Source organism: Alligator mississippiensis, chromosome 8 (assembly GCF_030867095.1).
Source record: "Alligator mississippiensis isolate rAllMis1 chromosome 8, rAllMis1, whole genome shotgun sequence".
In the NCBI taxonomy this organism is placed as follows: Eukaryota; Metazoa; Chordata; order Crocodylia; family Alligatoridae; genus Alligator; species Alligator mississippiensis.
In genome coordinates this window covers 15105121-15127939 of record NC_081831.1, presented here as the reverse complement: position 1 = coordinate 15127939, position 22819 = coordinate 15105121, and the positions used below count along the sequence as shown (strand labels likewise).

At 42.1% G+C, this 22819-nt stretch overlaps 1 protein-coding gene across 8 annotated transcripts in view; it reads left to right on the top strand.

The window, feature by feature from the left end:
• Positions 1-13579, top strand: part of TNRC6C (trinucleotide repeat containing adaptor 6C) — a 619746-nt gene extending 606167 nt beyond the window's left edge. For 7 of the 8 annotated variants that reach the window (XM_059732172.1, XM_019494291.2, XM_059732174.1 and 4 more), the window contains 5 exons: positions 3757-3873; positions 6096-6290; positions 7823-7893; positions 9294-9433; positions 10581-13579. In XM_059732172.1, the coding sequence (XP_059588155.1) occupies positions 3757-3873; positions 6096-6290; positions 7823-7893; positions 9294-9433; positions 10581-10941 (884 nt within the window). In that variant the 3' untranslated portion in view covers positions 10942-13579. The remainder of the gene's footprint in view (positions 1-3756; positions 3874-6095; positions 6291-7822; positions 7894-9293; positions 9434-10580) is intronic. The other variant, XM_059732173.1, reaches the window with a different exon arrangement.
• The last annotated feature ends 9240 nt before the right edge of the window (positions 13580-22819 follow it).

Sequence of the window (22819 nt, the reverse complement as noted above, 5' to 3'; positions counted from 1 at the left end):
GAGCTGCCCCAAGCAGTGGGGGCGGCGGGGATCGCCCCCACCTGGCACCCGCGTGGCAACTGGCCCATGGCATGGCAGGGCGCTGCACACTGCCTGGGAGCTGTGGGTGGTAAGTGGGAAAGGCAATCCCCACTGCCCCCCACAGCCCTATGCTGCAGGGGGGAAGGCTCTGCCGTGAGCACTCAGAGGCCTCAATCACTGCTGCTGCAGCAAGTGCAGGGATTTATTTATTTATTTATTTATTTATTTATTTATTTTTTAAGTGCCGGCACTAGGCAGGGGATGGGGCCAGACAGGGCAGCCATGGAGGCTTCTCCCGCGGCTCCCCCATGGGGAGAGGCAGGCATAGCGGGGGGAGCTGCAGGAGAACCCAGCCGATCCGAATCAGCCCCAAATCTTCTGAAGCTGATTTGGCCGAATCAATTCAGGACAGTGACCTGAAAATCCGAATCAAATCAGCGTCCTCTGAATCAGCCAAATCTGAATCGAATACTTCCCAATTCACAGAGGCCTAGAGGCTACCTGTTCCAAGGTCATGTTTCATTTATATTTGTAAACCATACTCTCTGGAAATTGAATTTATTTATCATCACATAACTGTTCTGAGCAAGTAGCCGGCTAGCTGCATCATTTCTAGCCATAAGAACAGCACAGAAGGTTTGGTGAGATTTAGTCATAGCGAGTCATCCTTCATGCATGGAATTCTGTAGACGTAAGATAGTTTCACAACTGCCTCCTCTTTTGCTGACATGCAGGTTGCACAAAACAAGAATATGTCAGTAAATCCCTTAGACCAGGGGGTCGAACTCAAATCAGTTGGTAGGCCATGTTCCCTGCCATCAGCCACCACCTCTCGCCCCCATTTGCTGACTGCTGCTGATGTTTTTTAATGCCACTGGTGATCAAAAATGGTAAATTCAGCAGCCATAAGAGATGGAGGGGGTGAAAGGTACCTATCTCTGGCAGTGGCTATGTTAAACCTCTAGGTGTTGGCCACACTGACGCATCAGACGTCAGGCAGTTGCAGTGAGAAACCCCGTAGGCCATTTGACATGCTTGCCTTACGAATAAACAGTGTTCTCTTTAATCATCCCCTTTTCCTCTCTGAGCTACTTTGAGGGAGAGTTGTGGTTATTTCCCTGTTCTTTAAACTTGTCTGTTGCCTGTCTTGAGGGGTGACTTGGCATTGCTGTCTGAACTTTTCACCTTCTTTCTGAGTGTTTAATTCTCCTACTGTCTATCCCATCACCTGTCGACTCTCTTGTTTGTTGCAAGGCAGATGGTTTAATGTCCAGCTCACCTTCAGTAGCTAGACACTCTCCCTGGAAAGCTTCATACTTCCCCTGCAATGATGAATAAGAGGAAGTATGCTAAGACTCATTTGGAATAGAACCAAGCCTGTTAGGTGTTCCTAAAGACTTCCCTAATTTTTCATCAACTATTTTGAGCTATAACTGATCCTATTATTTTCTGTTTAAAAGGTCAAATGTAATAGAAGCCATCTGAGAGTGATAAGCTCTGCTTACACAATTGACAAAAGGAGAAAGAAAGATCATTGACCAGCTATTGTATTGTCAGTATGGCTTTTAAATTCCTACCATTCTCCCCTTCCTCTGAGTCTTCTTTTGTAGATTGACGATAAACTCCCATTAACATGATTCCTCAGTTTGAAGGTTCAGTTCTGCAGAGGAGCATGTTTGTAATGCCAACTCTTAACTTTCTAGCAGGTTCTGGGTCAATGGCAAGAGCCCATTGCATTCCTAAGAAGACTGATATGTACTGACAGTCTGCTGCGGGAGCTTTTGTTACTGATTTTTATTTAGGCTGTGTTCTTAGTTCATTATTCTAGACAAGAGAAGACTGAGGTGGGATTTGATAACAGTCTTCAGATACCTGAAGTGAGATTATAAAGAAGATAGAGATGGCCTTTTCTTTGTGGATGTAAGTGACAGGACTAAGAACAATGGCCTCAAGCTGCAGCAGAGGAAATTTAGGTTGGAGATTAGGAAGAGTTTTTAACTATGAGGGTGGTCAGGCATTGGAACAGGCCACTTAGAGAAGTTGTAGGATCTCCATTTCTGGAAATTTTCAAGAGCAGGTTAAACAGACCCTTGGCTGGGAAGGTTTTAGTCAAAGATAATCTGTCTTGAGCAGGGGACTGGACTAGAAGACCTCCTGAGGTCCCTTAAAGCCCAACTTTCTTATGATTCTACTTATGAAATATTTTGATGCCAAAAGTCTGGATGTGCTAAATTTCATTAGAAATAAAATTAGTCAAGTTTTAGTGGGCTGCTTAAATGTTATAAACTTTCATATCTTTAATAAAGATACAGAAGCAAATAGTTGGTGATAGTTGCAAATCACAACACTTTTATCAGACAGAAAGACCACTTTATGTGTTCTCAGTTGGAGGCATAACTGGCCCATCCTGTGCCCTGCCAGTCCCCAGTTCCCCCACCACCTTCTGTGTAGGAGCCGCAGCTCCAGCAGTGGGGACAGCGGAGCAGCAGTGCAGGAGCAGAGGCCAGAGTTTCACTGCTGCTGGGGGACGTGGCATCTTTTTTCCCCAAGACCATGCATGTCAAGCAGTCAAAAAAGGAGATGAATCCCCCACTCAGGAGCAGCAAACCTCCAACTGCTATTCCTGCACTGTACACCATTGCTGCTTCTCTGCCCTTATGCTTTATTGGGGGGAGCAGTACTGCCCAGAGATGGACAGGAGGGTAAAGCACCCCTACCAACTCTGTTCTGGAATACCTCCTTCCCCTCCCCCCGGCCTTAGGTAGCGCCTGGGGCTTGTGCCCTGTTTGCCCACCTAGCATTATGTTACTCAATACATATATATGAATATACACAAATAGTGTCCATATCTGCATTTTAGAAGATAGAAATAAGTTGAAAGCTTGATTTTTCTTTTCCTTGACTGCTTGGGTGGAGGCTGTTGGTTCATAGTCTCTTATTCTTCATTCTGACTATTCTGAAGACGTTTGATTTCCTGTTAAACTTATTTTTTTTTCGGTGTATGGCATATTTCTTTTATTAGCCAGTAGGGAAGTTTTGAATAAGTGTCTACCGTTTTGAAGAGGCAGCTTGACAGCAAGATAGATCCTAATTTGTTGTGTGGTTTAATCTTATTGCATGTTGTTATAAAAATGATATGCCATCCAATGTGGTGTTAAAATGCTTTATACTTACAGCTCCTTTGATATAGCTAATAGAAGAGACTGTTAGCATTGGCTTTATCTACAACAGAGTAGTTTGCAAACCATCTAATGGTATTTGTGGGTGTTAGGCCATGGAAGAGTGTTTATCTCAGCTATTTAGGATAAATCATCAAGGATAAGAGGTTAGTTTTTACTACACATTCACATTCATCTAGAGTTGCTGTTGCTTGGGTGAGCTTAGAAAGAATATTATGAATAATATAAGTGAGTCCATTCCTTGAGAACTAACAGTTTCTCTGACATTCCCAAGATCAGAATATACTACGCGAAACCCAGAATTAATTTTTCTGCATGGGCACCAATGCATTTGCCAGTTTAGCAGCTTTTATTTCTTTTTTCAATACTAAAGAGGTCTGCTTCACTTTATCATGCTACCTATAACATTTCATTCCTAGACTTCAGAGACCAGTGTGATTAGCGGAAATATCTTGCATGGTTTGTATTTTGCACATAATGTAGTTAGACTTGCTTTATGCAGCAGCAGACACCATTTTGCCCATCTTTCTTAGTTGCTTCTTTGCTGGTTCTGCAGGGTCATCCCCAACATCATCTCAGAATGCCACGCTGCCTTCATCGAGTGCCTGGCCGCTTAGTGCCTCCGGCTACAGTAGCTCTTTCAGCAGCATTGCATCTGCACCTAGCATTGCAGGTACGAAAAAATGGCCTTTCTACTTACAGCATCCCACTACATTCCCAAAGAGAAAAGGCCCTGAAACAGCACTTTCCTGTGGTTGTAAGAGTAGCGTTATTACAGATGGACTGCACATTTTTTGAGCATTGTGTTGCTCCCACCAAGTGACTCCCCTGGTAGCTCTGCAGTGGTGAGCATTCAAACAGGGTGTGTAGTACAATGAACACCTAAGAAATTGTGCTCAGTGAAAAATGTATTCAGGCCACCACAAAGCAGGCAACTTGTTTAGGCACCCAGATCTTTTCAGCAAAGCTGTTTTCACTACATCTAAAAGGAAGAATATTTTTCCTCTCCAGCGGTAGAGGGTGATCTGAAAAACACTGCTAATAAATTCACTTTCAGGAATGAATAAATTCCAGTCCTGCTAATTCCTAGGAAATAACTTAGAACTAGGTTGTGCTTCAACTATTCAGAAGGCTAAATAGGATGAGGTTTAATAGCTGCTTTAAAGGTCTCTCCTGACATCTATCTTTGAGCACAGCAAACACATAATGATGCAGTCTTGTCTGCATGAGTCTGTAGACAGTCCCAAAATAATCCATAAATTGTGCTTCATGCTTCTCAAAGAGCTGTTGACTTCAAAGCATCACACCTCTCCCAGTGTCAGAAATGGACTCTCAGCTAACCAGCTACCTAAATGTCTAGCTTGTCCCCTAACAATTATTATAATACAGTTCAGCATTATTAATACAAACTGTGGTGTGCTGCAGGCTGGAAATGAGAAGCCAGAGTCAAATAAATGTATTATTATATAAAAACACCCAAGGGCTACTGCACCAATTGTATTATTCATTTTTATATGTGATAAATTAAAAACCTCAACTCTTTAATTTAAATGAAGCTGCAGCATCTAGGGGCCTTACTGACTAATTCAGGTTCACTTTGCCAGAAAGCCAGAGAAGGAGCATTATCTGAAATGTTCTACTACAAGGAAGGGAAAGAAGTGGCTTATTTTTCTCTTAATTTTAACTGCAACACATTTCTGCTTTGTTTGCCTTTTTTTTTTTTTTTTTTGCTACTACATCTAAGCTGTGTGTTTAACCCCATGAGAAGCAGTGACATAGCAACATCTAACCTATTAATGTGCATTTGTCGTGTTAAATTACAAATTCTGAAAATCTCACTTGGCAGTGTTTCGTGAGCATTATTGTTAAGTTCCTTTTGTCACTGTAGTTTATACAAAAACATGGAACTGATTGTCCTCTCACTTGATACCCGTTTTACTCATCAGCAAATGAATTGATTTAAATGAGGATTACCCAATTTTGGTGTTATGAGAGAGGAATCAGGCTCTGTGTTTGGTACATATGTTGCCACAAGAGGCAGGCACAGGGATATGTAAGATTAAAAGTGAAATATTTCTAGGATGATTTTTTGATGTTTTGTGTTGTGTTGGTAATAAATACAACTTTAGGTTCTTCTGTTTTGTTTAGATTCTTTTTGTTTTCATAAATGCTTAAAAGATCATTTATATTTTAATTGTAATGTTTGTCTTTATCAAGCACAATGTACTTGATAAAGCCCTGATTTGTCAGGAATTGCAATACAAATGATCACAATACTTTTTAGAGAAATGAACATAGGTTTAAAAGTATAACACGGTGGACAATAAATCTGCAAAATGAGAAGATTGTGGTACAAGGAGTTTTTCATATGTAGATTGTTGGTCTCAGTGTATGAAGGCTTGAAAATACTTCCCCCTTCTAGGTGTTCTTGAATCTGCTAAATACTGAATGTGCTTGAGAACACAAGCACATGTCAGTGTCTTCTTTTAAATAAAACGTTGCCTGTACTTGCTTGGATGCAGAAAGCGGGTAAACTTCATTGCGTGAACTTTTGAGCTAAATAATTTATGAAATGTTTATCAGTTTCTGTGTAAGTAGACTCTGAGATATTCAGTCGTATTCTCTGGTTTTTGTCCTTTATGAGCAAGAGAGTGCTAGGAGGTACAACAAGGGGGATATGTAATCCATATGCAGATTAAATTCTTTAGGTACAAAGGTCCCTCGGTTGCATTCAGTGGTGTTTAAGTTCACTATAAATAAAATTGATGGCACTGATACTACAGAAGACTATTCCAATTCTCCTATAAGGACCAAGGCTTGAGGATTAGCTGTAATAAATACAGTCAAATTGTTCACATTTCAGCCTAAAAATACATGAAAATTTCTCTGTTGCAGGTAAATTGTCAGACATCAAGTCTACATGGTCGTCTGGCCCAATCTCTCACACACAGGCCTCTCTATCCCATGAACTTTGGAAGGTACCCAGAAACACTACTGCTCCTACAAGACCACCTCCAGGCTTAACAAACACCAAGCCATCATCTACCTGGGGTGCCAGCCCACTGGGTTGGACCAGCTCTTACTCCTCTGGTACTTCTATGACGTTTTACTATAATGCTTTGCCTTCCTTCTTTATGCTCTGTTTACTTCTCTTCTCTATGGGACAGAAGCATTGTACCCTCTGGCTCTAATACTATGCTCCAGCCACTTGCGGTACAATAAATGTAGAGTTAAACAACTTTGGAGATGAAAGGTACATTTTATTTTCTGAGATTGCCAAATGGTTTCAAACAAAATAGTCATCAGTTGGTCAGACTAGTGCAAAAAATAAATGTTGTTCCCAAATGGTTTTCTATTTTATAAACCTTTTGCTTTTGTCTAAATAGTTTAAAACTTTTTTTCCTATTTTGTGGCAGGTATTCTGTGAATGGGTCTAAGATTTCAGTTTTACCTAATTAATCAGTATTATTTGACAAGGAATGTGTACACACACACACACACACACACACACACACACACACACACACACACACACACACACACACACACACACACACACACACACACACACACACACGGTGAGCAGAGATGCACAATGTCCAAGACCTGATTATCCCATCGCTTGCTTTAAGCAGTTGATCAGAGTCCCAGAGAATAGGTCTAATTTGCTTCATGAACATTCCCATTCTCTAGATATCAGCATTTAATTTATTCACAAATTAAAGGGAAAAAAACCTATATACCCTGTGCATTTGTTCACAGAAGTGTCTGCTTCAGAAATAAATGTTATAGCTGATAGCTGACTGTTTTATCAGTGATCTTCCCAAAAGGCTGGTGATTCTTAGCTCTTCCTGATTGCCACTGTTCAAGTGTCTGTTTTTTGTTTGGAAACCTCCACCTCATAGGAACATAGTAATGATGCCAAGATTTCATTTGCATCCCGACTTTGGTCACCCACTATCTGAAGGACTGCAGTTTTTCAAATGCCAGTAGTAAATGTCATGGCCATATATTTTCTTCCTGTAAAATACCAGATTGAGGATGGAAAGGCATATTTTGCCAGTTGTGTTCCCATATCTGAATGCAGAGGACTATCAATGTAGAAATTTTCCTGCTATGCATAAAAGCCAGATACAAATAATTTATCATTGGTGATGTAGCAATATACTGCAGTTCTGTAAAAGTTAAAAGATTTAAAATATTAGCAACCAACAGTCTTGAGATTTCAGGGATTTGTGTTGCTTATAAAATGTCTTCTGGTTATTTCTAATGTAACCTGAAAGAAATGTTAGTGACATACGTGCTTTAACCAGTATGGTGCTCTGAGAGTCAGTCATTCATGGAAGAAAAATTACAGAAATATGAAAAATACACATCCTTTAAAGTCAGCTGGGACAGGGTGAGGAGCATTCTGCTTCAGCGGGTAACCCTTCTTTCAGAACAAGACAGTTAAACAGGTTAGAGAATAAATGGCCTGATTGGTTACTAATGTGCAAGTTTGCAATAGCAGTTGTTTTGCTGGTGTGTTGTATCCTGCATGTTATATATTCTGTCATGAGAATCAAACTCCAAATTTGCTTTCACTAGGTCCTAAAACGTTCATTTCTCAATTTGTTGTGTAGGTTCTGCATGGAGTACTGACAACTCAGGAAGAACAAGCAGCTGGCTGGTTCTCCGAAACCTCACACCCCAAGTAAGCAGAATTTCATGACTTATTATACAAACAACCATGTCATATTTAATTGATGGTTGAAAGAAAGCTTATTAGCCTCAGTAGTTTTGCTCTGATTTAAGGAAAATGTAGGGTGCTGACAGAACTGACATTTTGTCAAGTGATCAGGCCCCTGAAAGCATTCTACAGCCATGCCCTGACAGTTGTACACAGCTGCAGAGTGCTTTAAAAGTGCCCAGTTGCACAACAAATGATCCCTCATTATATGAGTGTGCAGATGAAAGTGCTTCAAAGTGGAGTGCCTTCATTAACTTCTGTCATTAACTGCCTGGGAGCAAGGCTGGGCTCATGTAGCCCAGCCCCACCCCCAGTGCCGTCTTCAGGATGGGATGGGGGGCGGGAGGAGCTTGGTGTGAGGAGGCTGAGCTTTGCCTAGCCTGTGCTGGAGGGTTGGGGGGGTGGGGTGCAGATGAATTGGAGCCCACACCAAGGTGATCCAAAATGGAGCTCGATCCCTCACCCACCCAGACCCAAGAGAGAACATCTGTTGGGTCAAGGGGATTGCTGTAACTCATGGCATTTCCTGTGAAGTGCCATGAGTTACAGTGGGGAGCCACACATCTATCAGGGCCTGTAATTTCATCTGCATGGCAGGAATAGGTTGCTACATAGTTGCCATAATGCTTTTAACAAATTATACTATATATTTTTATTTAGACCTGATATTAAACAGAATCAAATATCCTTTGGAACAGGTTTTTATGAGCAAGAAGTTTCTAAGAGGTTACAGTTGCTTGGATAATATCATTGTGCTTCATATGGATTGTTTTGATAGAATGAAATTCAATGGTAACTTTTCACCACAAAGAATTCGAGTTCTTAAACTGCTGTCAAATCAAATATGAATTTTATGCCTATGTATTAGCCATCCAGTGTGCACCATTTTTGTATGAAAGTTTGATGTGTGAATGGTCTTTGGGGTATAATTCAAAGATTTAAAATCCAAGTTTACTATGCTTTTATTACTCCTTTTAGTATCCGTAGTCTGTCGGTTCCTCCTGTTTGGCCAAAGTACAGATCATATGGAGAGGCTTAAGACTCAGCGCTATTTTAGGGTTATAAACTGTTTATGAACATTTAGACTCTTCTCCAACCTTTATAGGCTTTTGATAATAAATATCATTTTTATCCCTTCAACCTGGCAGGTTCTGTGTTGAGCCACAGAAAGAATCAGAGTTCTCTCTTTTTGTGGAGGCAGTGATTTGTCAAAGTCCATTTCTTTCATTAGCAAATACCATTGTCCTTTTCATTGCATTTTTTTTTTTTTTTTTTTTTTTTTTATCATTTAAAGCCTCTTCCATTAGTAAATATAGTGAGGAAAATCCCAGAAGAATCAACGTCTTTTCCCTTTCTCTAATTAGATTGATGGTTCTACACTGCGGACACTGTGTTTGCAACATGGCCCTCTAATTACATTCCACCTGAACCTGACTCAAGGGAACGCTGTGGTCCGATACAGTTCCAAGGAAGAAGCAGCCAAGGCCCAGAAGTCTCTGCATATGTAAGGTTCTTCTCTTCTTTTCCTTTTCTCATAGGTAGAATTTAGTATGGGGGGAACTCTGACACAGTGTCATTGAGGTCACAAGCTTAATGTAAGTTAAAAAAGAATTTGATTTTTATTTGAATGAGTACTTCAGTAATATTAGGAAGGATTAAAAATATAAAGAAATTCTCATGGGTATGTGAGTCAAACCACCAACTCCTGAAGGTTGAAAAGAAATGTATTTTGTTGGCAGATACCATAATTGCAATGTAAAGTACTTTTCTCTGAAGCTTCTGGTGCTGTCCATTGCTACAGATAAGATACCAGGGTAGCTGTACAACTGGCTTACTCCAGTATGGTAGTCCCTGCGTTTTAACATATAGCAATAACAGTCACTCCATTATGTACAATTGTAGTTAGCCTTCCACTATTACTGATCAGGTAATTGCAAAAGGTCTGTGTAATAAAGAAAAGTATTAAGAATGATATACATACCGTTGTTTTTTAAAGTGTTGACTTTGGCTTAATTACTGTAGAAACAGAACAAACATGAAAAGTCACCCTTCAATTAATGATATCTGTTGAGATCTGGAATCCTGAATTGAAAGAACTGTAGCCAAAGGAGTTGTCCATGCTCTAAAATTAGTATATGGATTTTAAAATGAATGTACATTTAAAATGTACACAGAGAACACTCCTGATTGTTCTTGAGGCTTTAGAGAAATCCATAAGAAGAGTTTTGGACAAGAATAAACAGAATATACCTGTACTTCTCAGAAGAATCGCAACTGGGGGTTTGCATGTATAACGAGTATACGTACAGAAATATTGTTTTATGTTGTATATATTGCATTTTTTTTAAATTGTACTAAAACTGGTAACTGCTATGCTGTATCGGTGCATTAGGTCTAACTCATCTGTAAATTTTGCAACTAAGGAGAGTGGGAATAGGCGTGCACACACATGTAATTGTGAAATAGAGGGGATTACTGAGGTGAAACTGAATAAGGATAGGATTTCTAAAGTGTGCAGAGTGAACCTAATTTTGTTGCCCATTCCATTCAAAATGAAAATGGGTTTCGCAGTTTTGGAAAGCTCTAGATAATTCTGAAAATAATGTCCTTCACATTCTTTTCCTTCACCTTGTTCTGTTGTTTGTTGTTAGGTGTGTTTTAGGAAACACTACCATCTTGGCTGAGTTTGCTGGTGAAGAAGAAGTAAACCGTTTCTTAGCACAAGGCCAGCCACTGCCACCCACCTCCAGTTGGCAGTCCAACACTGGAACCAATCAGACTCGCTTGGGCTCTACAAGCAGCTCTCATGGATTGGTGCGGAATGATGCAGGCCACTGGAATACTCCTTGCCTGAGTAGCAAAGGGAGCAGCGATCTGCTTTGGGGTGGGGTCCCTCAGTACTCAAGCAGCCTTTGGGGGCCCCCAAGCACCGACGATGGCAGGGTTATTGGAAGCCCAACACCTTTGAATACCCTGCTCCCAGGTGATCTTCTCAGCGGGGAGTCTATCTAGGAAACAAAAGAAACAAAATGGAAAAAACAATCATCAGCACTAAAGGAAAAAATTGTAACCCTTTCCAGTCCAGGGCTTCACGAAGAATCCAGCTTTAACAGATCAGACTGGCAGCCCTTTTTAGTACCTCTGTCCAATATCAAATATGAAACTGCAGAAGTCCTTGTGAACTGTTAATGAAACAGTATGGGCTACATTTGGTCAGTGTCACATGCTAATGACAGGTTTTATTTTTTCATGGCTTTTTATTTTATGTTGTCTTTTTATGTTTGTATGGTGTTTTTAAACAAAAGTATAAAAGCTGCTTAGAATAGGTCTATCATGAAGGGCACTTTTCAGAAATTTGGGCTGGAAAGGGTTATTTTATCAACTTTGAGGGGAGGGGGGAAATGAAAGCCTATTTAAAATGAGCCTGTGACTATTATGCACATTACCAGAGGCGGACCCAGTAATCAGAAGGGGGAGGAGTGTGATATTTATCATTGGTACAGAAAAGTAATGAATCTGAATGGTAACTATTGACTGTACAGATTGAATTGGGGGGTGGGGGGTGGGGAATCTCTGTGTCCACTACTCCCATGGATCTGCCTATGCACATTACCCTTGTTTCATTACTTTGTCATGTAATTTTTTTTTAATCCCAAAAATATAAAAAGTTTAAAAAAAAAAACATATCAAACATGCAAATACTTGAATCCAGCAGGCCAATAACAAAATGTGAACACTTTCTAAGTCTAATTATTACACTTCCAGGTTGGCATCCATACATAAAAAACAGGCTCTAGGAATTTTTTTTAAGTTCATACTATATGTTTGTGTTGGAACAGATGTGCATGTATGAGTGTGCTTGTGTGTGTGTGTGCGTGCGTGCCCGTGGGACTTAACAAAAAGTGTGAATTTTTTTTCCCCCTTTATTCAGTATATGCTTTTTATTTGCTCATTGGTCAAATGTTTAATTGTTATTAGCTTCTAACTTTGCACTGAGTGTCCGCAGCCCTTCTTGTAGCTAATTCTATACATTAAAAAAAAAAAAAAGAAAAAGAAAAAAAAAAGAAATTGATAGGAGGGGCCGGCGACAATTCATGTGTAAATGTTTACTCAAGGACTCTTATCGCATTTTAAAATTACAGTGTGTATCTCTGGAGAATAATATGTATATCTACCTTTAGCAGCTTTTTATTGTGGACTAATGCAAGAAAATTATTACCGGAGTATTGCACCATTTTTCCATTCGGAATATAAAGATTAAAAAAATACTCTTGTTGAACTGTGGCCATAGATACTTGTAAAGAGTGGATAGTTCCCCTGCAAGCAGGAACAGAAACAAGCACTTGGACATAGGTTTTGACTGCTTTTGGAGGGGCCAGCAGTTTTGGCTCCCACCTGTTTACAGACCTTTTTTTTTCTCCTTCAACCTTTAAAATAAAAAAGGAATTAAAAAAAAAAAAAGAAAAAAAAAAGACTTCCATCGTAAAGAAACCTATTTTCAGAATGAAGATATGCTACTTCAGAGCTCTGGGATTGAACAGTGTTGTTGTATTATCCTTTTCTTTGGCCATTGCTGTGTACTATTTTTTGTTGTTGTTTTTCCTCCTCTTCGTCAAAGTGGCGAAAACTTTGTGATCACTATCTTGCACATGGTGGAAGATGTCTCAGGAAAGCCGGGTTTCCCGAGGAGCAACTCCACACCATTTCATGTATTTTTAAAACCCAACTCCTAGCACTGAAGATATTATTAAAAAAACAAAATTTAAAAAAAAAAAACAAAATAAGAGACAGTAAGAAAGAAGAAAATACCTAATCTAATGTGTAGCAGTTACATATTTACCAAATAATGGACTCAAAAGAAATAGATGTTTGAAGAGTGCTTTATATATTAAAAATTGCTTTATGTTTAAAGATCAATGTTTTTGATTGTTTTGAAAGGAAGAAAGACAATGGAATAACATACCCTTCAAGTATGTTTTAAAAAATTATATGAACATTGTGCTCCCTGCCTGCTTGGATCAGGAAACTTGTGCATTACATTTTTTTTGGAAGATTAGCTTTTTAATGGTTTTATCAGATAAAAAGGGTCCTGCAAGAATGCAAATCAACAAAAGCTGGTTTTATAGAGGATCATGAACTATGCACAAACTGGGTTCAAGACTTGTTTTTTTTTCTCAAGTTTTAGTAGTGTATTTAGCTGAATAACCTTTCCTCAGAGTAATTGCATCTCATTGCCATTACACGCATTCTACATATATATTTTATATATATATATATATACACACACACACACCTATATAAAATATGTATGTGTGTATGTGCGTGTTTACATACAGTGCATACAATTTTCCATGCTGAAGTTTAGCATTGAGTTGTAGAAAAACTCCTGATATTTTAAAATTGGGGATGGAAGTTAAAGTTTCTGTTTAATTTTTTTGCCTTTAATTTTGAATTAAAGATGTCTGTAACTCTGAGATTAAAAAAAAAACACAAAAAAACATTTGTGGCTTTTAATGTTATTTCTCCTCATAGAATGTGATTGTTAAAGAACATGCACCGAAAGTTGCTTTCAAGAGTACGAAGATTCTTTGAAACTTAATAAATTGCAGTTTTTTCTTCGCTGTTCAAATAAATGTGTATTTTTCTTTTATACAGGGGTTGCTAAAGTATTTTGCTACATCTGTCCGTTACTTTGCAGAGCAAGGCTATTTTTTTCAATCATTAATGAAGAGTTAAATGTGAAACCAGGCAAATCACTCCTCCTGTTAAAGTTTCATCCCATAAATATACGCATATTGATGATTGCTATCTCATAAGCTTTTGCTATTAGCACTTTGCATATCATGTTAAGAACATGTGGTATATAAAAAAGCACATCTTTATCACCTTTTTATTAGAACTATAGGTTTTTTCTTTAGCCTTTTTGCCTTTTAAAATATTGTGGATGAATTGGTAGAGCCTCTGAGCATAGTGGTCCACCACTGCCATTCTACCTCCATAGCCTCAGCTATTCTATGCTTAGATTTCTGTGGGTCAAAACTGCCTGTCATGCCTCATTTTGTAATGGTAATTTTGCAAAGTAAGTAAATGGTCAGTGACAAAATAGTTTGAAGGCATCTCTCAAGTTTGCCATTCAGGTTTTGAAACCAAGAGTCAGATTCTTACTTGACTGTAAATCAGTGTCATTCCACTGAGTTCAGTCAAGCTATGGTGGTTTATCCCAATTAAAGATCTCACCCTCACATTTCCAGTAATGCAAGATTGGGATATGAAACCAGACTACCTGTTTGAGAAACAAAAATGACTTGGTACATCTTAATAAAATATTTCAAAGCAACTAAGAGCTTTGAAGTGTAAAACAGTGGAAAGATTGACAATAGCAGTGTTATTCTAGCCTAGCTTTCTAAAAATGCAGTGGCCACTGTGACAAATATTTTGTGGGATTAGGTTTTATATCCCCCCACTACTAAGATGAGAGTTTGCAAAGTAACTGGGGATATATATATAACTGCAGCAAACAGCTGTGCAGGACTGCTGAGGTGCTCTAGCTGTTTGCTGAGGCTTTTATTTCAAAGGATACAGACCCTCTATTTGGGCCTGCTGAAGGCTCCAGTAGTTTGGAGAAGCAGCACTCTTGGAAGTAAAAGCTACAGCAAACAAATGATTGATTTGTCCTTACTTTACCAACCAGTCTGGATTAAGTGGGTTTGTGAACCATCCAGGCATTAATGATCTCAGTTCTATATTAGTGTGCAGTCTACTCTGGACATACTTAAGAGGGCTAGCTCTAGGCCCATGTTTTTCATTATGCTGATACCTGAATCTTTTTTATTATTACTTTTTATCCATCACCTCAACTGTAAGGACAGAGGATATCTAAATACCTTATATGAATGTTGTGGTATGTGGTTCTTCCACTGTTTTCTGTGTCCAAAATGGGTTTCCTGCCCCCTTTTTTTCCTTGCTGAAGAGAGGTTTGTATTGCAACTCTTGGAAGAGAGCTCTGCCTTTCCTTTTCTTACCTCCCTTTCTTGCCTGGCTTTCATAATGAAAGTTCAACAACGGTAAGTTTTTGACTTTCATTTGCCAAGACAACAGCGTCCCTCAGAGCCCCAGATGTTTCAGCCAGGAGAGTTAGATGACTTTTTCAGGCCAGCAGAGGTGGTTTCTTAAAAATCAGAACTAATTTTAGAAATTATCCATCCTGTCAAAGCAAGAAGATAAGTTAGCTTTTGGCCTGAATTTAACAGCATTAGTGCTTGCTATTACTTTCTTTTTTTCATTGTAGCACATTCCTAGCTATTTTATTAGTGATATTAAATAGTCATATCTAACTATTTTTAATAATAGAGATTATATGTTCAAGAAACATTCACAATAACACACATCAATAGATTTTTTGCCTCCATCTAAGTTGCAGTTACCTTCTGTAGCACTTTTATTGCATGACTGCATGTCTTTTAGACCAAGAACATTACTTTTTCATAAATAGTCTGAAACAGTCAAACTTCCTCTTAGTGATTTGCTTAGTTTGCAGACGATACTGGCACAGCAGATTTATTTTGCTATCTCTGCTCCCAAAATACATGGTCATCTTTGATTAACTCAATATAAGATTGTGTACATGAAGAGGCATTTTAATTACAAAAATGTATATGAATATTTATGTATGTTAAGGTTCATCAGAGTCGGGAGAATCTGTAAACTGAATTGAAACCTCTAAGGTTGGGTCATGGGCAGCTATGGTGTGGAGTGTCCTTGTAATAATGGAGCAAAAACTCACCATGGTGACCTGTAAGGACCATCTCGTAATACTGTATATGAACTGCTGCTAAATGTGTTAGAATTGATGCATTGTAAAATGACGGTTGTAACTAGTTGTCACTGTACTAATGCTGAATGTACAATCTCTTCACAGTTACTTCTGAGGTTTTCAGGAGGGCATTCTAAAAATAGGGCATCAAGATCAAATGAACTCTGTAGATGATAGATGCTTACTTTATCCTATCCTCCCCACACAAAAAAGCCCTGCTGGTAACTCCTTGAATTGTATAGAAATGTTAATGGTTCCTGATGCTGTTCTGGGAAAGAAATTATCTAAGATTGCACAGGCCCATTGAGGGTCCCTAGGGCTAGGGACCCTAGGTTTTTGCATCATGTTTCAACGGCTGTAAATTATTTAAAGTTTGGGGGGCGGGGAGGGGAGCCAAGCTCTTGCTCTGTCACATTCCATCCTTTCCCTTTCAAAACTGTACCTATACTTCAGGAATTTGGAAGAGGCTTTTGTACCATACAGCCAAGTTGTTTGGGAAGGATCCCATCTAGCTTTCAAGATGGGAACAGGGATGGGGTAAGGAACAGGAGTGCAGAGGAGGGAAGACTGTCGATGTCCCCATGTTCTAGTGGTGTCTGGATGGCTTCCAACAATCCACCCATTCTCTCAGGTGAAATATTGCAGGTTACCACACTATGTTCGCCAATGGCAGATCCAGCCCATACAGAGCCAGTAAAGTTGTCCATTGGTAACACCTTTCCCCTAACCCCACCCACATTTCTCCCTTCTGTCTAATGACAATATTTCATGTGACATTTTGTCCTGTGTGCCCCAAGTGTGTGGTTTGGGGGGGGGGGGGGGAGAGGGGGAGGGTTCTGTCAGATGCATTGGAAACAAGTTGCTTGTAAATTTTCACTAACATGGTCCCAGTGAAGTCATGGTTTCAGGGTTATTAAAATGTTAATCATATAATAAGCTGAAAGGTTGTTTTGGTTTTTCAAAAATGGCTGACATTGCAGTAACTACAGATGTTGCCAGTTGTCTGGTAAGCCTGCTTATCTGGCCTGCTTGCTACCCTCATGTGGACAGCAGAAACTGAATTGAAACGAACTGGGTCACACATTTAAATGCTCATTTTTTGAGGGGTGTAGGTTGTAGCCATGTTGGTCTAAGGACATAGGCAGACAAGGTTCTTTGGGTGAATGATGCGTGCTCTTCCTGGATGGAATGAAGTGTGTCCATCCAGGAAGAGCGCGCATCAACTGCTGAAACTTCCTTAGCCTGACAAAGGGTTTTTGACCCTGAAAGCTTGCTTAAAAATTGTTCTTCAACTATTTAGTTGGTCTAATAAAAGATATCAGATTCACCCGAAGAACCTTGTCTGCCATTTTTTTGAAGGACAGACTTGTTAATTTAGAATTGTACCCAATTTATTTATAACCTCACGGCAGTCCTCAGCAGCTGTCTTGCTATTTGGCCACCCTTCTCAGGCAGGAGGTTGGTCTAGCTGACCTCCAGAGGTCCCTTCCAGCCTCACTTCTCTATAACTGTGATAATCCAGATATGCTGGATTCTCACCCAATTGCCTGGACTAGCTGTTATAATTTATGCCCCTCAATGGGTTAGCTGCTTTGTTTATCCTCTTTGATCTCTTCAGTTCGCCTTTGTCTTTCTCAGAAGTATCCTTTTCCTCCCTCTTTCCCTGTCATTTTTATTAAAATTACCATATTCCTTTCTATTTAGTACTCCTGCTCTCTGCAAGTCAGTTCATAGCATCTGACAAAATAGATTGTCGCCACAAAAGCTCATGCCTCTCTGAGCGAGTTAGTCTTTAAGGTGCCACACTACCCTGCCTTCTGCATAACTTCAGACTAATATGGCTAACTACCTCTTCCCAGTTTTAACCAGTTAGCATCGACCTGGCTGACCATGGATGAGATTCCTCCCCATGATGTCTAGAATGTGCTCCTCCTTTGAAATCATTTGAATGACTTCAACTCTAGTTCAGTTATTTGCTTTGTGGTATAAAAACACCCAGTTGTAGTACGTTGGGATAGACTAAAACAAAAGATTTTGTTTTAATGTCCTTTATTCCTTACTCTTCAGCTAGGTCGCTACTACTCTTGGAAAGCTGGTAATTTGACGCTTTTCTCTTCATAGCCGTAGCATCAGACTATGCCCTGTAAGTTTATTATCTATTATTCCAGCCAATAAATTAAGGGTCTAAGAACTGTCCCTTAGTAGAGACATATTGATTGTACTTAATTTCAGAATAATTTCCAAATATGCTTGGACGTTTTTTAAACACCTTGCTGCCAGGGGCTGTTTAAATTCATGGAGATACAGGAGTGAAATAGTTTTAGAGTATTAGTATTCTCTAGAGCACTACAGAGGAAGGCTGTATCTCCTGCCGACAGGTATTTACACAGTAGTTTGTCACCTGCAGCATGTTAACACTGTCTCAGCCGTGTTATGGAATCCAAGCCCTACTAGGTAGCGGAGGTGTATCTGCACCTCGCTGTCTTCTCAAACTCTGCTCTGTGGTAACCAGTCACCTGCTGGTTAACTGAATTAATTTTAAGAGCCAAAGCAGTGAAATTGGAAAGGGGGAGGGAGGGTATTTATGCTTATGTGTCATTTCTCCTTTCCATTTAAGCCCAAGCTTCATTTGGATTCAGTAAAGCTAGCCTGCCTGGTGATATCAGCCTAGCCAGGATGGCAGGTAAGTTTTAAGTTGTGGTATACAAGTACCCTTTCTTGGTCCTTCAGAATAAGGTACATCCTCCCTACTGAAATATTATTAAGCCTCCCTTCTGCATCCTACAGGAGCCAGTGATATCCAAAGATAACTGAGCCAGCAATCTTCAGTTTGTCTTAGTCTTCCCTCCCGGTGGGCACATGTACATGAGACATTTCCTGTGGAGTTGCCTAACATCTTGGTGTCTACATGTGCGGTCCTATTAGGCCACAGGAAACTATGAACTCTGCAGCAGGTTAGTACTTGTAAATAGTACTTCTAACCTGCTGCAGAGTTTTTTGTGCACCTCAACTCGCCTGTAGATGCTGGCTGGGGCACGAGGGTGCTTCAGTACAGGGGCTGTCTGCCAGCTAGCCCTGCACTGGAGCACCCTTGTGCCCCTGCCAGCCCCTCCACGGCACAGTCAATGCGCCTGGGAGCAATAAACTTCATGATATAGACCGGAGTTTATTGCTGCAAATTAATTGCATGTGTTGACATGCATTGAGAGCAGTATTTCTGGCACTCCTAAACTCCATTAGGGCCATAAAATTCCCCCTGCACTGAAGCTTGGAAATTGTTGCCAGTACTCCCTTTATTGTGACACTCAAAGATCTCAGTAAATGGGATCAAGACTCTTTCAACTTCTTTTTAAAAAGAAAAAAATATATATTCAGGAGGCAATAAGTAAAAGCTGTAAATGGCTGGAGTACATAAAGGCTTAATAACCAAAAGGCAGCTAAAACATTAAGTCTTTAACATAGAGGGTCTTTACTTCTCAGACGGTGGGAATCTGCCAGCTGCTATTGCTGGATGGGGTCTTCATGCAGGCTTTTAGGTCTACTCTAGGGCAGGGGTAGGATAGGCAACCCCCAGGACGTGCGCCAGAGTGTGGCACACAAAGGCATTTTGCTTGGCACATATGCCTCAGGGCAAACAGCAGGGAAGGGGCTGGGGCTGGAGCTTTGCTGCCACAAGGATCGGGCCCCGCGCAGCTCCTCTGCCATCCGACCCTGGCACACCAACATCTTACAAGTCAGGGTTGTGTGTTTTTTCGGTGCTGCCCAGAAAGGTAGCCGACCCCTGGTCTAGGGTGTGTGTGTAACCTGCCACACTGTCCTAGAAGTGGCAAGGAAAGGGTTAATTGTACCTCCTCCCTGCCAAGAGCCACAGCTGCCCTCAATCGGAGCAGAGGGATTAGCTGCCCCCAACGGGGTGCAATCAAGGCAGGCCTGGAGGGGCAGAGGGCTCCCTGCGCGGAGGGGGCTGCTCTGGAGCAGAGTTCGCAGAAGCTCTGGCGTGAGGGGGACCACTGAGGCCCATAGGCGGCAAGTAAGTGTTGGCAGCGGGGGCCCCAACTCTGCGCTACTGCCACTGCTACCAGATATGGGCTCTGGCTGGTCTGCAGCCTCACACCCCACTATCGGTGCAGAAATCTGGGGGGGCATGTGTCCCATCCCCCTCCCCCCCCCCCAAAAAAACCCCAACCTCCCTTACATGTTGCCTGTGCTGAGGGCGAAGACTCAGATAAGCTTTGACCGACAAAGTCTGAGTTGCCTGGCTTGCAGTCTGTGCCCAGATGAGTAAGCACGGACGCTTGGGGCTGTGCTAGGCTGAGCCGAGCCACGAGGTACCTGGAGCCCAAGACTCTGCCTCTGCCTCCCCTCTCAGCCCTGCAGGGACCCGGGTGCAGCGGGTTCTGCCCCTGCCTCAGCGGGGCTCGACCTGCATTTTGCAAGGGGCCTCTGCCTTGGGACCAGCAGCTCTGCGAGGCCTCAGGGCAGGATCTTTGCAGCTCTCTCTTGCTCTGTGAAGGCTGAGGGTGATGAAGGCCTGGGCAGAAATCGCTTAGCCCATCCCAGGCCTTGGGGAGAGAGCAGCTCTTTTCTGAGGCAGGCGTGTCTCCTTATGGAAAAACTGCATGATGAAGGGACACCCAAATCCTTGTCTCCTCCATGCCTGTGGCTCGGCTTCAGCTTCAGCTTCAACTGCCTGCATTGCTTTGCTCCCAGGTGTCTTGTGTGCGTTTAAACAAACAGGCTTGTCCTTATGAAACTCCCAGCCCTTGTGTGGGATGGGGAGGGGAATTTCTGGTGCCTGTTTGAAGAAGAGATGCATTGCCTTCCATCTTCTCTCCAATGAATTGCTCTGCTTATGCTCATCTGTTTCCTCTTGCCCTCCCCTAAATCCTATCCCAGTGCTAAAGTCTGACCCTCGCTGCATGTCAAGGAGGATTTGTGCGATTGGGGCTTTCCAGAAAACTCCCAAACTTTGAGGGGGTCTCGGGCTGCTTCCTTCAGAGAGCAGTGAACTAGAGCAACTTGTGCCACGGGATAAAGTTGATGGGGACACTGGTTTAAGACCTTGTGTCAGGGTGCAGGGGCCCTTTGTGTTCGCTGGCAAGTCGGCAATTCTCTTCTGCACAGGAGCCCAGCAGCAAGGTAGCAGGGCCAGGGGGAGAGAGAGCATGGAGGGAGAGAAGGCGTTTTGTGTCCTGGAAAGAGGACTCCATGTCCTGACCTTTTCTACACAAGGACTGTGATTTCTGCAAGTGTGCTACCTGTGTAAGTGGCCTAGTCTATTAGTACTCAGCTTTTGATGCTCAGTATTTCAGAGACTCGAGGTATACACTCGGGTACCTCCCTGTGAATTTTTAGGCTCTTAAGTTTAGGTACCTGCTTTAGAAAATCTTACTCCAAAACCATTTAGGGATTTATTTGTCCCTCTGTCAAAATCAATAGAAACACCATTAAGAAGTTTGGATCCTGCAACATGCTATAAAGCCAGCTTTGTGCATATATACCAAAGGTCTGACCCTGCTGACCCTTGGTAATCTGGCCCACGATGTCTGCCATTTAAAATCAACTTTTGCTAATTGTTCCACAGGGTGTGATTTTTCCTACTGTATGTGCAGAAGTGAACTACAGGGGTTATAGTTACTCAGGGTAACTAGAAAATGTTAACTTTTTAACAGTGGTCTGCATCACAAAGCATATATTGCACGCTGCACGTTGATAATAATGCAAATTCTGGATTTCACAAAGAATGCAAATTCTGGATTTCACAATCTCACATTCTGCTTGCTCTTGTCAACATTAAAATGTAATCTGATATGCTGAAATTTGTTTTCAGGGAATATTGAAACACTCAGGCTACAAAGGGACAGACATGACCCACAAACCGGTTTAAGTGATGATCAGAAACTGGTTTAAACCTGTAACAGAACAGACGTTCAGTGCACAGAAACCAATTTCAAAATGGCTGAAACCAGTTTAAAATAAACCTAGCTGAACGTAGTATCAGACTTAACTGATTTGGCTCAAACTAGTTTATACATTGTCTGTCCCAGACCCCTTGCTGGTTTAACTTAAACCAGAGACCCCCAGCATCCCTGCATGCTCTCTGGGCTGGGCTCTCTGCTCCAGCGCAGTCAGGCTGGCCCCTCCCTCTACTCCCCAGTCAGAGCAGGGTCTGGCCATGGAGGGGTTTAATTCCCCCCTTCCCTGTCCCACCGGCATGGACCCGAGCTGGGTCTGCTGGTTGCTCCCCACTTCTGCTGCAGCACCAGGCACAATGGACCCTGAAGCAAAGGGGGCAGGGAGGGGGGTTAGTCTCCCCTCTACCCCTACTGGCAGCTGAGTAAAGGGGACCCTGGCTCCCTGCAGCAGAATAGGCCCCTGCTGTCCCCTGTATGGGGCCCTATGTGCTGTCTGTGCCCCAGCCAGACCACTGTGGTGAGAGGGGGCAGGACCTTTGGTGGGGGCAGCAGCCTGTCATAATGTCCAGCAGCATGAGCCCCTTCCTGGTGGGGGGCCCTGCTGCAGGGTAGGCAGACCTGCGGCAGGCTGCACCAGTGGCATACCAATGGGGGTGTGGAGGGGACACTGGCTGGACCCTCCAGGGGGTCCTCTGTCCCCAGCGGCACTTCTGGGCTTGGTGATTAGCTGCTGACCCTCCTCCCACCGGAACAAAGCGCCGCTACCTGGGCTTGCAGCAGGGCTGGGGCTGCTCTGCAGTGGGACTGCCTTTCTCGGCAGCCTGGCCACAGCATCTCCCTTGCAGCTGGCCTCAGCCCCACAGCACAGGCAGGGACCAGCGTGCACAGCCCTGACCCCATGCGCCCCGCACTGACTCCAGGCTCGCCCATCCAGGCTGAGCAGCGGTAGCAGGGGTGGAACAGCTGCTCAGTGTGAGGGAAAAGCCCCTCCCAGCCCCGCTGCTGGCACTTTTGGGTGCAGCCGCCTGGAGCTGGCACCAGGCTGCCCTGTGTCTCCACCACATCATTGCTGCTGCCCCCAAGCTGCGGCCAAGAAAGGCAGTCCCACCGCAAAGCAGCCCCAGCCCCACTGCAAGTCCAGGGAGTGGTGCCTTTGCTCAGT